The sequence below is a fragment of the Eulemur rufifrons genome, chromosome 15 (assembly GCF_041146395.1).
Source record: "Eulemur rufifrons isolate Redbay chromosome 15, OSU_ERuf_1, whole genome shotgun sequence".
Lineage (NCBI taxonomy): Eukaryota > Metazoa > Chordata > Mammalia > Primates > Lemuridae > Eulemur > Eulemur rufifrons.
The window spans coordinates 6071678-6092453 of record NC_090997.1 but is presented as its reverse complement, the minus strand read 5'-3'; the positions used below and the strand labels follow the sequence as shown (position 1 = coordinate 6092453).

Sequence of the window (20776 nt, the reverse complement as noted above, 5' to 3'; positions counted from 1 at the left end):
GCACTCTCGCTTCCCAATTTCAACACATAGTCTTCTGGGACTTGACTGGAGTTCTGAACTTGCATTTTATGCAAAGAGTATGATGAGACTGGACATAGGAGACGTGGGTTCCATTCCTGGCTGTGTCCCTAACTAGGTGTAAGGTAATAGATAAGATACAAACTTTCTTTGCCCTAGTTCTAGCAATTATAAAACTGTAAAAATGCCCTAATTCCCTACTTATCTCAGAGGGGTGTTGTAAATGCAAAGACTCTGAGAACCTCAAAGCTCTATGCATATTTATGAGGGGCTGTGCACGACATCAGACCAGGCATAAGCACCTCAAAGGCCCAGAAAGTATATAATCTACAACAGATAGTTTCTATCAGAGGAACATTTTCATTCTGCATTAGAGACCACAACTACAAGTTTTAGCAAGCTACAACCATTGAGTTTTTATTTTTCCCACAGCTTTTGGTTAGCGGTTCACCTAGGCAAGATTTTAAAACCTAAGTTCTCAAGATAGATGCCAATTGACCTTAGGACTTACTTTTCCACTCATCTATGAGAAGGTCCCTGCTTTCAAAGGACTGATCGTAAGGGTCGGCCACTGGCTCATCATCAGGGTCATGGTACTGAGCAAAGTAGGCATGTGCGAGGGCTTGGGCTGCTGTAATTCTCTTATCTGAGTCCAATACAAGCATCTTCTCCAGCAAGTCGACAGCTATCAGTATTACAGAGCCAAAGGAAAGAAGGAGAGTTTTTTAACATGTTACAAAAAATTAAGCCTTATCAAGAAAACACAGTTTTGACCCTTCGTACCCAAAGAATTCTCCAAAATATCTACTCTAGGATATGTTATTTTTTCTCCTTTAGATGTGTGTATGTACATATATGTTGTATATTTTAAGAATACATTACTAAAAAAGAATTTAAAACATAACTGGGATTCTGTTTGAACAAGCTTTTATGGAACATCAATGTCAAGCTGCTAGCACTGTAGTCAAACTTACCAAAGTGAAAGCTTACAGAGAAAGTAATCTAGAAGAGGTATGTAGGGCTGGTTTTTTGCTCTGGGTTTTTTTTTTGTCCCCCTTCACTGTTTATTTATTAACATAAGGCAATTAAGTATTCGACAAAAAAGTCTCTAAATAATGAACAAATTCAGGGTTTTGCATGGGGATGAGGGTACGACATAGTATTTGGAAGAAAGAAATTTTTAAATTTTTCACTATGAAAAATTTCAAATATACAGAAACAGAAAAATAAAAACAATACTAAAGTGAACACTCATATGCCCAGCATGCAGATTCAACAACATTTTATAATTCTTTGTGTGTCTTTTCTTCTGAATCATTTAAAAATAAAATTATAGACATGACATTTTACCCCCCCAATTATTTCAGCACAAAGACATCTTCCTAATCATGTTATCATATCTGACAAATAATTTCCAAATATCATCTAAAATACAGTTCATGTTAAAATTTCTCCAATTATTCCAAAGTTGTCTTTTAGAACTGTTTTGTTCAAATCAGGATTCAATTATGGGCCATGCATTGCATTTGAGCGGGTTTCTTTTATCTCTCTTAATCCAGAATAACCTCTAACCCCTGTTTTTTCCTAGTTTTGACCTGAAAAGACCTGCCAGTTGTCTTGAGAATGCCCATCATTAGGAATCTGTCTGATGCTTCTTTGTGCTACTCTGTATCTACACCCTTGCTTTCCTCCATCCTCTGTACTTCAGAAAAACAGAAGTTAGATCTAAAACTTTCGTAAGAATCAGGTTAGGCATTTTTGGCAAAAATATTTCATAGGTAATGCTGTGCACTTGTTAGTGCATTAAGGCCATTTGTTCCACTATTAATGATGCTAAATTTGATCACTGGGCCATTTCCCCTTTGCCCCAAGCCAGTTAGTTATCCGTGGGATATTTTGGCACTAAGTGAGTATTAGTTCCTCTCACTTACAGCTTTTCACATCCATTGATTTTCTTTCCCAAAAGCAATTATTTCATTAGGGGTTATAAAATGGTGATTTTTCTAATTCCATCTTTCAAAGGAGGATGTTTTGAGTTTTAGCATGGTAACATTTGGGAAGTTTGCCATGAACTGTGTGCCATGACCATAGTTACCACTGTGGTGAAATAGAAAGGCTTTTGAGACTTTGCAAATTCTTTCTTTTTTTCCCTTTTCTTTTTTTTGAGACAGTGTCTCACTTTGAGACAGAGTCTCACCACTAGAGTGCCGTGGCGTCAGCCTGACTCACAGCAACCTCAAACTCTTGGGCTCAAGCGATCCTTCTGCCTCAGCCTCCCGAGTAGCTGGGACTATAGGCATGCGCCACCATGCCTGGCTCATTTTTTCTATATATATTTTTAGTTGCCCATATAATTTCTTTCTGCTTTTAGTAGAGACGGGGTCTTGCTCTTGCTCAGGCTGGTCTCGAACTCCTGAACTCAAACAATCCACCCACCTCAGCCTCCCAGAGTGCCAGGATTACAGGCGTGAACGCCTGGCCTGCAAATTCTTTCTTAAATGTGGAGGGCTGGGGGGCATGCAGTGAAGAGGACGGCTTCCAGAAGAGATCTACTGTGGTGTACACTGAAAGCTGTAAAAAACTCCTGTCTTGCAGCCTGAATTCCAAAGCAATCCACAGGAGAAATACAGGTTTCATGGGGACATGGAAACAAAATGAATATTCATGTGTCAATTCAATTTCATAAGTTTACACTTTAAAGCAGTGGTCCCCAACATTTTTGGCAGCAGGAACCGGATTCATAGAAGACTATTTTTCCAGGGACGGGGGTTGGGTGGAGTGTGGGTGCAGGAAAGAAAGTTGGAGTTCAGGTGGTGGTGCGAGCAATGGGGAGCAGCCGTAAGTCCAGATGAAGCTTCCCTCGCTTGCCTGCTGCTCACCTCCTGCTGTGAGGCTCAGTTACTAAGTTTCACAGAAGACAATTTTCCCACGGGATGGGGTTGCGGGGGGGACAGGGGCAGAACTCAGGCTGTGACGCCTGGCCAGGTTACCAGCAGATCACAGATTGGTGCCGGGCCGCAGCCCAGGGATTGGGGACCGTAGCTTTAAAGTACAGTACTGGGCGAACTGCCTGGATATCCATTCCTCTGATGGTCTTCTCTTCTTAGAAAATGAAATCTTATCAGCTCGTGGTTTTATAATAGAACATGGATTATATAAGCCTTTGCCACCCTTAGAGTAAAAAGTACCATGTCCTTATAACCAATAACTTGATTAGGAATAAGGTCAGGGGTAAGAAAAAGATTCCTCAAAGATGTTGGCCGATATAAATATATACACTAACATAAAAGGGTAATTTTAGTTTCAATTCACGTTTTTGGAATAGCAGTGAAGCAAAGTTAGTGACTGACAAAACAGAGCTGTTAATATTTATATTGCTGGTGTACTCCTGCTCAGTTAGTATGCTGAGCACGATCTCCGGATCAGTAACACCGTTTCTGTCTGCCAAGCAAGAGGAGAGTCTTTTTTATGTGACATCATTGTTTGGGAACAGCCTGTTAGCCACGTCTAAGCTCTGAGAAGCACAGTGCTGAACATCAGATGGACCAAAGCCTCCATTCAACTCATCAGCAGTCTCTATTGCTAAGTGGTACCTAGGTTTTTAGAATGTTTATATGTCATGATTCCAGAGAATGGAGACACCTTCAGGAAGTATGCAGCCTAAATAAGCTGCTGGGACAAACACATCTCCCCTCCCCCAAGAAAAATGAATTAACAAATCAGTCAAACACTGTCATGTCTAAAACTTAGGGCTGATAAGATGAAGAAAATTCAGAACAGAATGACAGACAAGAAAGCTACCAGCACACAACATATTTTCCCAACATCCTGTAATACTTAAGGTTCATAGAGAGCTTCTCACAGATCCTTAAACTAGATAATACAGCTCCAATAAATCACAGAAAGCCAATGAGAGCGTGCCAGGGAAGACACAAACCGAAACCAACACCAGCAGAATCCTACATCCCCCTGAGGAGTTTGCGGATTCATCCGTGGACATGAGAGTGACCCAGCTGAGGTCTGACATGAACCCATCCATAACTGCCCAATACTTAAAGAGCGCGAGCATCTCTGCTATTACAAGAACGAGCACACGGCAACACCGCAACTCCTCTCCACAAGCACGATGGGTCAAGCACTTAAAAAGGTAAAACCACCTAAGCCTTCACCTCAGCTTCTGAAGAGGTCACCATGGCTGTCGGCTCTCAAAAGGGAAAAAACTAGACCTGAGGCATAGATGCTGGGACTGGTAAGCAGAGAGATGATGCACACAGACTAAAAGAAATGCAATGAGATTTTAAAACATGCTACTGTAATACAGTCTTCAAAAAGTGAGAAGGCTGATGATGGTAGTTATCATCGCATCCCTCCCTTCCTGCCTGTCTGAACCGTCTGTGTCTGCTGTGAAATAGCACCGTCCACCGCACCCCCCGAGAGTCGGGGCATCGGAGCCCCGGGCAAAGCAGCTTCAGGGCCATGTGAAGCACACATCAGCCCCCGGCTTTCAAGAATAAAGCAGCTTCTTTTTCAGTCAAGGCAATGCATATCCTCAGCTGCCACCGTCACTTCCCTTTGTCAAGGATCCTGCAGGTGACGGTGTCAGGAAGGAATGGTGCCATTGCTTACAGTCGGAGGCAGCAAATTAGCTCCACAGAGAAGAGAGGATGGTTAAGCCTCTGAGAGGCAGGGAAGAACAGGGCCGGGAAGTATGCGAGGGTGGAGGACTCACTGGGCAGTTACAGGCAGAGCAGAGCACACTGCAGGGAGCTCCCCGGTGGGCCCTCTAAACACCCATCCGTCCTTCAGTTGTTTCTGCCCTCAGCTTGGGACACCGTAAATCAGCCGCAGCTGTGAACAAGTCACAAGCTTTCTTCTGAACCTTTTTCTCCCTGCCGCCCAATCTCTCCTCCCAACATTCTCATTACTCTCTCTCTCTTTTCTTCCCTGGACCAGTCCATTTCCCCCATCAAATTCTGTGATCAAATATATAAGCATGTCATGAGATTTTCTTAAAACCTGGCAATACAAACACAGATAATAAATGCCATATTTATCACCTTCCAAGATGTATTTAATGATACCCTATTTGGTCAAAATGAAAACTCTTCTTAAAATCTCTAATTTATGTTATAATCAATTCAATATCCACGAGATGAGGATATGGTCAACTTACCCAAAGGATTGGCACCAATAAATACGTTTGCAAAGTTCATCTTCGGCATCTGGGTCAAAGACTGAATATAGTTTCTTGCCTGTAAAAACAAGGGTTTTCAGAATGACTTTGTTCCATAACATTACTGCCCTCAAAGTGTTCTGGTCCTGTTAAGGAACAAGTGTGAACTGACAAAGTCCACTAAGTCCAAAGTTTATGACTGTCTGATATTCATTAAAGACTTCTCTTACTGCCATCTTAACTTCCCTATTTATGATTATCATTATCATCTTTATTTATTACTGTCATCTCTCACAGTTTCATATATATATATGTGTGCGTGTGTGTGTGTGTGTGTGTATATACACATACACTTTTTTTTTTTTTTTTTTTTTTGAGGCAGAGTCTCGTTCTGCTGCCCCAGCTAGAGTGAGTGCTGTGGCATCAGCTTAGCTCACAGCAACCTCAAACTCCTGGGCTCAAGCGATCCTCCTGCCTCTGCCTCCCGAGTAGCTGGGACTACAGGCATGCGCCACCATGCCCGGCTAATTTTTCTATTTTTAGTAGAGACAGGGTCTCGCTCTTGCTCAGGCTGGTCTCAAACTCCTGAGCTCAAGAGGTCCTCCTGCCTCGGCCTTCCGAGTAGCTGGGACTACAGGCACACGCCACTGTGCCTGGCTAATTTTTTTCTATTTTTAGTTGTCTAATTTTTTTCAATATTTTTTTTTAGTAGAGACGGGGTCTCACTCTTGCTCAGGCTGGTCTCAAACTCCTGACCTCAAGTGATCCTTCCACTTCAGCCTCCCAGAGTGCCAGGATCACTGGCGTGAGCCACCATGCCCGGCCTCTCACAGTTTAATTTCAAGTGAATGAGAATGCTTACCAATCAAGTTCTCCTTCATTAGCTTTCTATTCGTAGGATTAGAAGTTTAAAAATTGAGGTCAAGATGTCTAAGACGTGCCCTTTCTGAGACAGTCTTCCTAAACAGCTAAAAGTAGCATAGAGGGTTGGTATTCCTGAAGAAAGGCTAGGACCAGCAGTCTTTTGATGATGCCAACTTCAGTAGGCACTCTTAGTATATCAAGAGGGTATCAATATTAAGCCTTGCTAGCAAAGTAATATTGGTAACAAAAAAGTAAACATAAGCTTAACATATTATTCTAAGAGACTCAAACATATTTTAAAAGTATTAAAAACAATCTAATAAGGGTAGTGAAAATAGTGGATTACATGGCCTAGCCAGAAATCTTTTCCCTACCACTTGTAAGTTACATCTATGTTAGGAAAGTCTCAAGGAGCATATCAATACCTCATCTGTAAAATATTAGTGTTGGATATTAATATTTGGCTTGCCTATGTCATATGGTTATTATGATATTTAGGTGAGATAAAACTCATGATGGCATCTCAAACTAAAATTCTGATATAAGCAACATTTATATCACCAGCATAGTTGTTATAAGTTTGGTCTCTGGAGTGGGACAGCCTTGAGTTTGAATCTTGACTTTATCACTCTGGGCAAGTTACTTGTTATTATTGTCCTGAATCCTTGGGTTCTCCATCTGTAAAATGGGATTAATAAGTGTCTACCTCAGAGGGTTGGAATGAAGATTAGAGATAACAAATTAAGTACTTTCTTAGCACAGTACTTGGTTCCAAGTGAGAGCTCAATAAACATCATCTGCTATCACTGTCGCCTTTAGAAAGGAAAGTGCGCTTTCTATCTTAGCCACCTCCTCACAAGTCCTGTGTCAATACAGTTCAACAGTAAAGCGTGTATGTATATTTATGGATGTACACACATACACACACACAAGGTTAGTGTGGTTCTGGTTGCTGGGGCAACTTTATCTTCTTATTCATTGTATGTGGAGTGAGCAGGAGAGGTCTGCTTTGAAAAGCAGTTAAGAATCCTTTTGATTTAAAAAGAAAGTTCTAGGAATTAAATATGTGCATGGCTGTAATCCCTTTCTATCTGAACACATAAATAAAAGGATGAAGGGAAAGCAGAGGTAAGAGAGAACTGCCTCATCCAGAAAACAGCCATCCCACCTTCGATGAGGATAAATAAAAAGCCTACCTGAATATCACTGAAGTATAAACAAAGCTGCAGGGAAGGACCCTTTGTGATGCCACCCTGGTCCCTCAAATAATTAAGGCTATCTTAGAAAGAAGTGCCCCAATCACCTCTGAATGATAACAGAAGAGTTAGATTAAATAGTTAAAACTGGTAAAGGCGGCACCTAACTCATACAGTGTTCATATTTATTTTATATTATCTGTGTATTTCCTTTTAAATATAGTACTTGAAAAAAAACCATAGCTGGGTATTTTATAGTTTTTTTAAATGAAGAATCCTCTTTCGGTCATTAAAAAGAACAGGTGAATAGGAAAGCATGCTGATGGACTTCAGTTAACCACGCCTCTGATGAAGGCCATCGGAGGGTAGCGTACCCTAGCTACAGGCATAGCTCCTAGAAAGAAAGAAACAGCTACATGAACGCTAAATTCACAAAACCAAATATAAAAGTTACATTATTTCTATTTGCAACCCTATAAATTATATTCTTGTCTCACAGGACTGGATGACATTTTATCCCAAATGTCTACATCTTGCAACAGAACGTTGGCAGTCGTTGCCTTAGCAGGCCTCAAGGCACATGCGGGCAATTCAGTGATATTAACAACTGTGTCAGTTATACAGTGGCAATAAAATGAGAATGCGGCCTTCTGATTTAGACATCCCTGTACAGTCTATTCGTTCTCACCTCATGGCTTGGCATCCTGTTAATGAGATAAGCAGGGGGTGTCCCCGTCAGACGCATAATCTGCTGAAGCTGGTTAATATCTTAGATGCCTAGTCAAGGGCATTATTAAACATACAGTGCAAAAAATAATTTTCAAGTCGAGTTTTTAAAAAGGTTAAAAACCCACCCCTAAACAAACAAAAAACCTTCTCCCCACCCTACCCAAGAGCCCGAGGTTGCATGTTAAAGTACACTTCTGTGTATGGCATGAGTTATCAGGCACGTAGCCAGTGACTGGCCACGCAGATAAGAAAAATTGATGTTCTTGGTTTTAGCATCATCTTTAACATTAAATATTTTAGGTTCCCTGGAAATAGACTGCCCCTTGATCCAGGATGCCAGCCAGAGAACTGTTTTCAAGCACTGATGGCCAAAACCTGTTTGCCAATGGGGTAAATATAAATGATTCAAAAATTGTGACTCAACTTTGAACAAAATAAAATATCCAGTATATCCATTCAAGGAAGAGACTAGACTTTGGCGGCAGAGGTTTCTCTAAGGCACCAGCCCTCCAAATTAAGACACAGGTGGGCATGTGGGTTGATAAGCAATGCTAAACTTCAAAGACATTAGTAGTGGTAAATTTAAAACATTTGCCATAAGCACAAACTGGTAAATGAAGAAAGGGGAAATGGGGAGAAAGTTAGAGGCTAATGGCAAAGGCAAAACAGAAGTCACAGGCTGCAGACAGTATTATGGCATGCCACAATTTCTCCTGCTAGTTCCTTTAACAAGTAAACAGACTAAATTCACTTGACAAACAGCTCGGAGGACATTTCTGAAACACTGCAATTACCTGACAAGGGCAAAACTATGAGGTTTTCCATATGTGCAAGCATATATATAAGTTGTACTCCAAACTTCTCTCTTTTAACTGTCCAATCAATGTTAACACAATTCCCTCTCTTCTAAAATATTGTAAGAACTGCTAGTTTATCATGTGTACCTACAAAAAGCAGAAGTGATGGCATTTTTAAAATCCTCAACATAATTCAGTAAACCCTTTTCTGTTCCCTTTCCTGTTAACTATTAATTCCTTCCTTCAGTTGAAGCATCATTTTCAATAAGCACTGTGGCCAAGTAATTTCACTTCTTTGTGACTTCGCTGAATATTTTTTTTTACTTTAGCTCATTCTCTGAACTGAACTCCCCAGTAGTCAGACTACCTAGCAGGCATCTGTTTAATGCACGTTTAAGGCCGGCCGAGGGAGAGAGCCGGGGCCAGGAGCCCCACACAGCCTTTCAGGCTCCCTAAGCCAAAGACAGAGGCCAGCAAATCCAAAAGGTGGAAGGAAATTCTTTTAACATTCTCACAACAGAGTTTAGATTTACCTTTAACAAATTACATCACAAATGGCACTTTGCATGCCAAGAGAAATAACAAAAGGGGATCACAAAGTAAACCATCAATAGCAGAATACCAGTGGGGTTTTAAAATGTTAAAATTCTGCCCTCTCCCTTACCTTCTGTGAATAATACTGGCCTGCACATTTTCTGTTTCTGTCTCCTTTAGTGAAATATCCCCTTCCTGTCAGGAAGTTAGGGAGTTGATATTTCTAGAAAAAAGTGTGAATGAGCCAGGCTTTTGCTTTCTTAATATGATTTTTTGGTACTTCACTGATTACTACTATAGGTACTATGCTATCAACCAAATAAATTCTCTATCCTTAGGCCTCCATCCGTGACCCATTTATCCCCTTTCTATGGCAATCCTAGTATGTTCTCAATCCATTATTGCGTTCTCTTACTTAGAACGTCCTATAATTTGCTGATTAAACTTCTTCATAAATGCTGGCATCACTACAACTCTTCAGGAGTAATGAAAATAGTGGTTGGCTTTCTGTTTACTAATTCCTTCACTAATGCCTTGTTTCCAATTTTTAAAATCTTCGAACGATTTTACTCACCCGTCTTTGTTACTTTTCCATTCTGTACTTCACACACCACATGCTTTTAAGATAAACAGGTACTTGGGCAGTGTCACTCACATCAAATTCAGCTTGTCTACCCTTTAGAATATTTAAACTACTTTTGTCCACTCACCACGATTATGTAGAAAAAAATCCTTTCTTATTCTTACACTCAATACAATATTAAGTTCTATATTTTGATATTCAATTTCATCATGCCCAATGCTATAGCAGAGCTGCTGAAATGTATGATGTGCACCCAGTGTTCGTTCATTCATTCATTCTTTCTTTTTTTGAGACAGAGTCTCACTCTGTTACCTGGGCTAGAGTGCAGTGGCGTCATCATAGCTCGCCACAACCTCAAACTCCTGGGCTCACACTATCCTCCTGCCTCAGCCTCCCAAGTAGCTGGGACTACAGGTGTGTGCCACCACATCCAGCTAATTTTTCTTATTTTTTGTAGAGATGGGGTCTCACTATTGCCCAGGATGGTCTCAAACTCCTGGCCTCAAGCAGTCTTCCTGCCTCGGCCTCCCAAAGTGCTAGGATTACAGGCGTGAGCCACTACACCCAGCCCGGATAGTTTCTTTCTTAAAAATAAATGATTGGCCAGGCACAGTGGCTCACACCTGTAATCCTAGCACTCTGGGAGGCCTAGGCAGGAATTGCTTGAGCTCAGGAGTTCAAGACCAGCCTGAGCAAGAGCGAGACCCCGTCTCTGCTAAAAACAGAAAAATTAGCTGAGTGTCATGGCACGGCTCTGTAGTCCCAGCCACTCAGGAGGCTGAAGCAGGAGGATCGCCTGAGCCCAAGAGTGAGCTATGATGACACTACTGCACTCTAACCAGGGTGACACAGCAAGACTGTCTCAAAAAAAAAAAAAAAAAGATGGATTGGTGATAAATAAATACTATTTTACCCACACTTTGTCTTTTAGAACCTCTTGTGACTAATAGCACATATCTATAGGGCAGATGGTTGGGATGGAAGAGGGAACTGAGAAGGGGCTGCTAGCAGTAATTCCCAGACAGGAAATGAATTTACTATCTTAGTCTCATTATCACTATTCATTAACTGAGCTTTTTCCCAGCCCTCCCCCTGCCCCCATGTCCTCTTACTAGCCAATCTTTTTAAGCAAATGCATTTATTTAAAAAAGCACTGTCCTTTCTAAGCATCATCTGATATCTTCTTTGGATCACTCTAATCCAGTTTCTTCATATCATGATGCAAAAGGAAACACTTCTTCAGGTTGACATTGTGGTCAGTAATTCTGACAATGACTTTCAAAACAGTGTGTAATCACATGAGATTACAGTTTAGATCATGCTATCGGAACATCTGGGATCTATACTCAGCCCTGCCTTTCTGTGCTTTTACTTCCTCATCTTAAATAAGTAAACAATACAAAATGAAACAGGACCAGCATTATATAACCCTCACAGTGGAAATTCAGAAATATACTGGGCTTTGTGGTCCTTTTAAGAAATGTACCCTATACATACTAGATCACGGTATTTATTTTGTCAGGAAGATGATAAACAGTTCAAACTCACCTGCTCATGCCTGCCTCCAGCTACCAAGCAGTCTTCCCAATTGGGCAAAGGCCCCTTTGGTCAGAAATGCTGGGAGGAGAATCCAGGAAGGCACAACTGGAGCTTGGCTCCATAGCTTTTTCCCTTTTGTCCACCTGCCTAGCGGCAGATAGAGGAGAAAAGGTAGAAAAGCTGGCTTTCATGGCTTCTCTCATGCCTCTGGCTCAAGACAATGATCAACAGCAGGAAATCATAGCCAAAGAAAGCCAGAGTCACATTTCCAAGGCTTCTGTCTAATCCCTCCAGGAAAGCAGTAGCTCCAAAGTCTTTTCTCAAGTTATTCAACTTGTAATTAGAAAGGCAGGCTGTGGGAGGAAGGATTTACAACCACGCTCCTGTGCATCTGAGTATCAGAAGTGGAGGTGTTTGCTCTGAGTGGAACGGGGACGGGGTAGAAAGGTGCCTCTGCTGGGAACAGGTACCTTACATAGGATGTGTGAGTCGTCTGTTCTAAAGCAATAAAAAGCAAGTGACTTCTGGAAAAGGGGAACAGCGTGCAGACAATGCACATTTCATTCCTTTAGTGAAGTGAGATTATTAAATGGTGAAGCTCATGCTTTGAGAACAAACACTAAAAAAAGTGAAAAGAAATCTTAAGTATACGTGAAACTTTGGAGAAAAATGAAGTCAGAGCTCAAGAACAGAGAAGCAAATTTCCATTAATCTCTTGGAATCAATTAGAATCTCAAATCTCATTGTTTTACTGGGATGCTATTGCCCAATAAAGGATCCCGTGATCTATGTCCCCAGACAGAGAACAAAACACGCTCACGCATGCAAGCAGGCACACGTGTGCACGCGCACACACCCCTCATCCCGGAAGCCAGCACACAAAGGGCATGCAGCTCACACACATACTCGGGACAAAGTACAGATTGATAGCAGAAAAGTGGCAGAGGCTCCCAACAGGGCAGAGAATTACAATCAAAGCATCAACTCACAGACTCTGAGGAGATTTTCTTCAAAAGCTCAGCCCCTGGGGTTCCAACGAGTCTTAAAATGAGCTTCAACTGATCAATATCTAATGGTGGACTATAAAGGAAAATGTTGGGACAAAATAAAAATGAAAAACAAACGATACAAACAAAACAAAACAAAAACAAACAAAACATCCCCAGAACAAAAATTAAAAACCCCAAACCTAGCTAACATGGTGAATTCATCTAGGTCAAGGCATCTGTAGGATGGTCACTTCAAGTAGGACATGCTCCTCCTGTACAAAGATTCAAAATGCTACCACACACATATCCAATTTATGTGCATCTGTCACATATCATCAGTAAAGTGGAACAACTTTAGCTGGGTTCTTAGCTGCCAAAGACAGCAGATGAAAATACAAAAGCTTCACTCAGTCCATACGCTCAGTCTCTACCTCCTCACCTTCCACCAAAGCAGCAGCAGCCAGTCAAGCAAAGAGCACTGGTAGTCAGAAGGCCACAGATAAGAAAAACGCAGCAGAGCATAGTAACTGGAAATGTACAAGGCCATTTGTGAATGTTCCCCTAAGGCTTGACCTAAAGAGCTTGTAATATGACAGAGGGAGACCTGCCTAGATCCCAAAGCCTGAACAGCTAAGCGTGCCCTCTAGCAAACCTCTCCCCCTTACACCGGCTACTGAAGGCAGAGAAGTGTGAGTGAGTCGGCCAGCAGAGGGCACTCTCCCACTGCCTGTTCTTTTAAGAGCACCACAATAAAGCAAAACATAGGAGGCTTCAACCTTACAAATGCAAAATGGACATAGAAAGCTTAACAAACTCCACACATCCCAAAGGCTCTAAATAATAGGCCACAATGCCCAAACCTTTATTCTGATAGCCAATACTTCAACTCAGAATGTATATGTGTCTATTAACCAGAAGACAAAAAAATACCCACGTGTTCTAATTGCTTTTAATGCTAACCTTAAAAGGGAAGTTAAAAAGAGAGAAAAAATGTTATAAAATAGTTTATGCACGATACCGATACTCAGGGGGAGAGGGGGAGGATGACTGTCTTCTGACCCCTGTCAGGTTTTTCACTATAATCCTTCAGGTCTCAACTTCAACTTCACCTCCTAGGAAAGGCCTCCCCCAACACTGTATACAAATAACACCCCGCTCCCTTATTCTGTCTCTCAGCACCACGCTTGATAACATCATAGTGCTTCATCACAAGCTAGAATTACTTTGTTTATTGTCTGTTACCTGGCCTCATCTGTATCTCTAGGAGGGCAGGTGCCACTCTGCCTGTTCATCACTTATCCCCAGTGCTTAGCCTAGTATCTGGTAAATGGCACTCAAAAGATTAATATTTGAGGAAAACATAGAACAGGATGAAGAGAACAGATTTTTGCTTATGATAAGATATATAAAGGCAATACAGTATAATTTAAAAATAATGTCTTCTGCAAGCCATAGTTGCCTAAGTTATAGGAAGTACTTATGCAATATGACTGGCATCTTGCTTTTCTCTTTTTTTCAGATATGAAACTGGCTTAAGTGGAAGAAAATTCTAGACAGGAGTCAGCAAATACCAGCCACTGCCTATTAAAAATAAAGTTTTATTAGAACATAGCCATGCCCATTTATTTATGTACTGTCTATAGCTGCTTTCCCAACAACAAGCAGAGTTACAACAGAAACCGTGATTAAAGCCTAAAATATTTACTACCTGGTCCTTTAAGAAAAGGTGTGAACTCCATCCAAGTTGTTTAACTTGTGTTCTATAGAAAACAAAGATAAATTAGAAACAAGTCTACTCACATAAGTTATTTGTAAGAATAGTACGGAATTTTGTCATCTGCAAATGACAAAATCAGTGTTCTGAAAGTTAAAATTTTAATACTGGTTTCTTAGTTCAAGACATTGACAAGAAAAAAAAATTTAAAGCACGTTTATGGGGACAGAGCAGGAGTGGGAATAGGATGGATACTATTTTCATCTAAAATAACCAGATTACATTATAATAGAAATCAGTAAAAGTCCTCTATGCTCACTTAAAATGACTCAATTTATAAAAATTTAGTCCCCTCACATCCACTCTCTTCCGGATCATATTTAACTGGGTAGTTACCACAAAATAAAGTACATCACATATGAGAAAATCTAGACTACTCCAACTCTCAAACAGGTGGATTTATAACATATGCATCAAAACTAATTGGTAAAAGTTGTTGAGACTGGTACTCTTAAGAGACTTCTTTCCTGACTACTTACAATTAGAGTCAAGTTTTATACCCTAAGAAAGACAAAAGACTCTCTGAGCTGTGACCTTCTCAACTGCCCTAACTGCACCCCAACCTATCTAAAGAACACGCAACTCTCACTAGCCAGTGGCTTACAACAGGCTGCGGACTCCATGTCTTTCTCCCCACGCCCATATCCAATCATCTCAGGCCCAAAGAATCAAGCCCTAATTCCCAACCTCACATTCACAGCCCTCCATGATTTGGCATCAAGCTGCTTTTCTGACTCTGCCTCAAATTTTTATTCCTAATGCACTCAATGCTTCGGCTCACACCAAATATTCCAGGCACTTCTAAGCTTTCAAGTTCTCATTTATGCAAATCATAAACGGGAATACCTTCCTTCTCCCCTCCTAGTAAGCCTTTTTTCTCTTCCTATTTACCTTTCGAAGTCCTGCTCAAACAAGTACTCTTCCATGAAGTCTTCCTAGATATCTTAAGTTCAAATTAATTCTCTACTTTTTTCAATAACTTATTTATACCCCTATTATAGTGTTTTTTATCATTCTATCTTATTTATAATCAGAGGTAGACACTTGTTCAAGTAACCCCTATAACTCATTGAGTCTGATCATTCTGGTTTTAAGGACAGGTACCATCTTATCCCTAGCACCTTCCACGTAGTAGCTTGAAAAGACTAGCAGTTGTAATATGCTTTTCAATTCAGCTCCATCCCTCCACCTTGCCCTCAAACCCAGAATAACTATACTCTATGGAGAACCACACAATATGAAATAAAAATCTACTTAGTAGCTAAAAGCATTTGCATGAAGGAAATCAAAGCATGCAAATCACCACAGGTTCTCCAAAAGCTGGCAAATCCACTGAAACACAGGCCAGTCCTCCAACAGTACTAGCTACTTTAAGACCACTACAATTTGTCCCAGCAGTTAAGACCAGAAGGACCTTCAAGCAGATAGATAAGCAGAGCAAAGCAAAATTTACCATATCATGACAATTAGTTATTTCCACAGCGAGCCATCCTTCATAATAAGTTTAACCTCTTTATCCTCTTAGGTAGAAGATACTTTTACTATTAGTTTAAAATGTTTTCATTGTAATGATCATAATGTCAAAATTTAAATCATAAATCTTCTGAACTGTTCTAAAACAAAGAAAAGGACAACTTAAGTCTAAGGTTACTCTTTAGACCAAGTCCTCTTTAACAGAAGCAAAAGGCAGTCAGGCTGAACAGGCAAGGGAAAAAAAACAAGGGTAATGGGATAATTAGAGGGAAAATAAAAGAGGGATATTCTAGTCACTCCTAAGTGCTCTAGCCAACTCCTAGAACACCTCCACAGACCAGAGAGTTGAAGATGAACAAAGGACCAGTTGTAGGACCTACCTGCCTATGAGCAGCAGTTTTCAATGAAATAAATCCACACACGGGCAAAGCAGAACACTGACAGCCAGGATGGATGAGAATGGGATTTAGCCCACTTCTTTCTCTTCCAGGCTGTCAAAATAGTCATTTTCACTCTCACACAAAGAAAATTTCTTAAGGTGCCCTCAGTTTGTGAACAAATCTGGGAATTCTGCCTTCTCTGGGAAAATATATTTTCAAGTTACAGAAGAAAGGGCAAATAATCTAATAAGATGTTTTTCTTCTTCAACATTTATTAGGGTACTTGCTTTTAGTGTCTAAAGTGAAACTGCTTTTTTAACATGAGAGAGAATATTTGTACCAGTGACTGAAAGTGAGCAGCAGATGTGACAAGAAGGGTCTTCCAGAAGCTCTAGCTCTATTGTCAGTTTATCTCACAATCAGGGTGGTATGAACATAGGTGTCCATTGTATTATTCTTTGCCTTGTAGTATGTCTGAAATATTCATGACATGTTTGAAAAAGGTCAAAAGAAGAAATGAATAAGAGTAGAACTAAGGAGCAAATGTAATATACTAAGAAAATTCATAAGGAGCAGGGTAGCAGCTGGTGGCAAGTGGATTGTAACTCAGCAGCCCCTCAGCCCCTAGTTCATGTCTCAAGAGAACCACTTCTATTAAAATAAAAGGGGGGAGGTTTTAAAAAGCATGAAGTAAATGTACTTGATCATGCAGGAAAGAAAAACAATAGCAAGCCAAGACTGTGTGCTCTCTGGTAGAAAACACAGTAACTGACACAGAACAGGGCTATGAAACTCATTTTCTCTCTTTTTAAAGTTGCAGAATGTTAAGCAACAGTAATAACATTTTCTAACTGGCTCACTCATTTCAAAATCAATAGTATTTGAAATAAGTTAGTACTATACCTGAAGAGATATTCTGTGTCCTTTCTCCCTTCTAATATAAAGTTCTGTCAGCTGTGTCCACTTGATATACCTAGTCAACTAGGCTTAGAAGTGAGGGCTTCATTCTTTAAAAAAATAACAATACTATTATTAAGCCAGATGGAAGAGTTATGCAAAGTCACAAACAAGAATAATTTCTAACCTAATAAAATATAATTAGCTTTAAAACAAAAATCAGTATGTCTTATATCTTTAAAGGAACTCCAGGGATTATTAACAACCAATACCAAAAGAATCTCTCAAGCAGACTAATCAAAAACCCGAGGAAAAGGTAGAACAGGAAGACAACTTGCAGAGATCTGAAAATGGGCAATCCAATCCAATACCGCTAGCCACATGTAATTAAATTTAAATGTAATCTAAAGGCCTGATGAGGTGGCGCACACCTGTAGTCCCAGCTACTCAGGAAGTTGAGGCAGGAAGATCTCGTGAGCCCAGGAGCTGGAGGTTGCAGTGAGCTATGATGACGCCACTGCACTCCAGCCTGGGTGGCAGAGCAAGACCTTGACTCAAAACAACAACAACAACAACAAAATCTAAATAAAATTTTAATGACATTTAAAATTCAGATAAAAACACCAGAAAACTATTTGAAGAAAAGGGAACTTCCCCAACACGATAAAGAGCATTTATGAAAAAACAACAGATAACATCATACTCAATGCAAAGAGACTGAAACCTTTCCCTCTAAGACAGGAAGAAGACAAGGATGCCCACTTTCACTGCTGCTATTCAGCACTGTACTAGAAGTTCTAGACAGAACCATTAGACAAGAGAAAGAAATAAAAGCATCTAAATTGGAAAGGAAGAAATAAAACTATATTTGCAGATGACATGATCCTACACATGGAAAATCCCAAAGAATCTACAAGAAAGCTTGTAGAGCTAATAAATAAAGTGAACAAATTTGCAGGGTGCAAGACCAACAAATAAAAATTAGTTCTGCATTTCTATACCAACAATGAACACACCAAAATGAAATTAAGAAAGCAATTCCATTTACAATAGCAGCTACAAGAATAAAATACCTAGGAATAAATCTCACCAAGGAGGTGAAAGACTGGACAACTGACAACTATAAAGCACTGCTGAAAGAAATTAAAAACCTAAACAAATGGAAAGAGATTTTATATCTTGCGTTCACGGAGAGGATGACTTGGTATTATTAAGATGTCAACATACTCAAAGTGATCTAAAAATCTGACACAATCCCTACGAAAATTCCAAAAGCCTTTTTTGCAGAAGTGGAAATGTCAATCATCACATTCATATGGAATTACAAGGGACCCCAAGTAGCCAAAACAATCTTGAAAGAGAAGAACAAAGTTGGAGGACTCACACTTCCCGATTTCAAAACTTACTATAAAGCTACAGTAATCAAAACAGTGTGGTACTGCCATAAGGACAGATATATAAACCAATGGAACAGAATTGAGAGTCCAGAATTAAACCCATACATCTATTGCTAATTATATACAACAGATTTCTAAGAAACAGATAGAAAATAAATAAAACAAAAAAAACAAAGGAGAAGTAAGAGGGTACCAAGTTCATTCAATGGGGGAAAGAATAGTCTCTTCAACTTATGGTGTTGACACAAATGGATTTCCACATGCAAAGAGTGAAGTTGGAACCCTACCTCATATCATACATAAAAATTAATTCAAAATGGATCAAAGACCTAAGTCTTTGCTAAACACTCTTGTACTCTTAGGAGTCATAAAACTCTTAGTAGAAAACACAGGGGTAAGTCTGCATGGCCTTGAATTTAGCAATATATTGTCAGCTATGACACCAAAAGCATGAGAAACAAAAGAAAAAAAACAGATAAATTGGAACTTCATCAAAATTAAAAATTTTTGTGTATCAAAGGACTGTATTATTAAGAAAGAAAAAGACAACACACAGAACAAGTTAAAATACTTAACAAATCATGTATCTGATACGGGTCTGGTATCCAGGATATATAAAGAACTCCTACCACTCAACAACGAAAAGACAACCCAATTAAGAATAGGCAAAAGACTTGAATAGACATTTCTCCAAAGAAGATATACAAAGGGCCAACCAGCATATGCAAAGATGCTCAACATCATTAGTCATGAGAGAAATGCAAATCAAAACCACTATGAGATACCACTTCATACCTACTAGGATGGCTATAATAATAAAAAGGAAAGAACTAAGTGTTGACAAAGATGTGGAAAAACTGGAACCTTCATACATCACTGGTAGGCATGTAAAATGGTGCGGCTACTATGGAAAACAGTTTGGCAGCTCTTCAAAAAGCTAAACATGGAATTACTATATGGGCCAACAATCCCCTCCTAGGTACATACCCAAAAGTATCAAAAGCAGGAATTCAAACAGATACTTGCATGCCAATGTTCACTGCAACATTATTCACAATAGCCAAAAGGTGGAAACAACCCAACTGTCCACCAACAGATGAATGGATAAACAAAATGTGGTATGTACATACAATGGAATAGTATTCAGCCATGAAAAGAATGAAGTTCTGATACATGCTACAATGTGATGAACCTTGAAAACATTAATACTTAGTGAAACAATCCAGACACAAAAGGACAAATATAGTATGATTCCACTTAGATGAAACAGAAAGAATAGAGGTTCAGAGGAGAGGAGAATGGGAAGTTACTGTTTAATAGGTCGAGAGTTTCTGTCTGTGGTGATGAAAAATTTTGGAAATAGAAAGTGGTGATGATTGTACAATACTGAATGTAATTAATGCCACTGAACTGCATCCTTAAAAATAGTTAAAATGGTAAATTTTATGTTACATGTATTTTATGACAATAAAAAAATTAAAATGGTATTAATAAATTTTATGTTTTTCATGAAATGTTTCTAAGTTATACTAGCTTCAGACATAAAACTAGCTACATACAGTAGCACAGATATAAAACATCTGCACAGTATTCTAGTAGATGGTTCTTATTTAGAAGCTAAAGCCACCAATTCCAAATGGAAAGTGATTAATTCAAATAAAGAATACCCTTTACGGGCTGCCTCAGCAATCAGTTGCATTTAAAAGTCACAAATGAGTAGTAGCTGCATGCCCTTCAGGCCAAAGGAAGAGGGTATGGGGCCAGCACATTCTCCAAAGGTTTTAAAACGAGGAATTCTAGAAATTAGAGGAATAGTAAAGAACAGAATATTGAAAGGAAACTGTGGCCTAAGGGACAGTTTTGGATCTATCTTCTCTGGGTCTTGGTTTCCTCATCTATAAAACAGAGGATTCAACCAGATGCTAATTCTTAACTTTCTGATTTCATTGGTACCTTTAAAAAAATGAGGAAAGACTGTTAACTAAATAACTTTCAGGGTCAGCCATGGTTAAAACTCTAGTTGTATTCAACACTGGCTGTACACTAGAATCACCTGGAGACTTAAAAATATACCAAAGCCTGTGTTCTGACCCACACCAACGAAGTTGAGTCTTTGGACTGGTGTCCAGGCATCTAGTTTTTAAAAGCTTCCCAAAGTGATTCTGACACATAATGAGCGTTATGAAGCACTATGCTAGAACATGAGTGATTATACAGTTCAGGCAAAAAAAAACCCCAAAAAAAAAAACAATGGGGAACACTTCCCTCTTTTCTTCTTGCCAGGCAACCAAAGCTATATCTATACAGACAGGAACTGACAAGAGGAAGGTTAAGTATTTTACAAATATAAATCCTTTGCATTTGATTTTTACAATCCAGGAGAACATCTTTTCTAAAAAAGAGCCAAACAGAAAAGAAACAGTGGATTACTAA

The 20776-nt window shown here is 39.6% G+C and overlaps 1 protein-coding gene across 3 annotated transcripts in view; it reads right to left on the bottom strand.

Annotated features, from left to right (window-relative positions):
* The window catches only part of MAPK14 (mitogen-activated protein kinase 14), a 75797-nt gene that overhangs the window by 3135 nt on the left and 51886 nt on the right, over positions 1-20776 (bottom strand). Inside the window, exons 9-11 of one of the 3 annotated variants that reach the window (XM_069488395.1) lie at positions 7940-8019; positions 5192-5270; positions 530-703 (exon numbers count right to left, since the gene is read on the bottom strand). In XM_069488395.1, the coding sequence (XP_069344496.1) occupies positions 530-703; positions 5192-5270; positions 7940-8019 (333 nt within the window). Of the gene's footprint in view, positions 1-529; positions 704-5191; positions 5271-7939; positions 8020-12422; positions 12503-20776 lie in introns of all 3 variants that reach the window. The other 2 variants (XM_069488394.1, XM_069488396.1) reach the window with 2 other exon arrangements.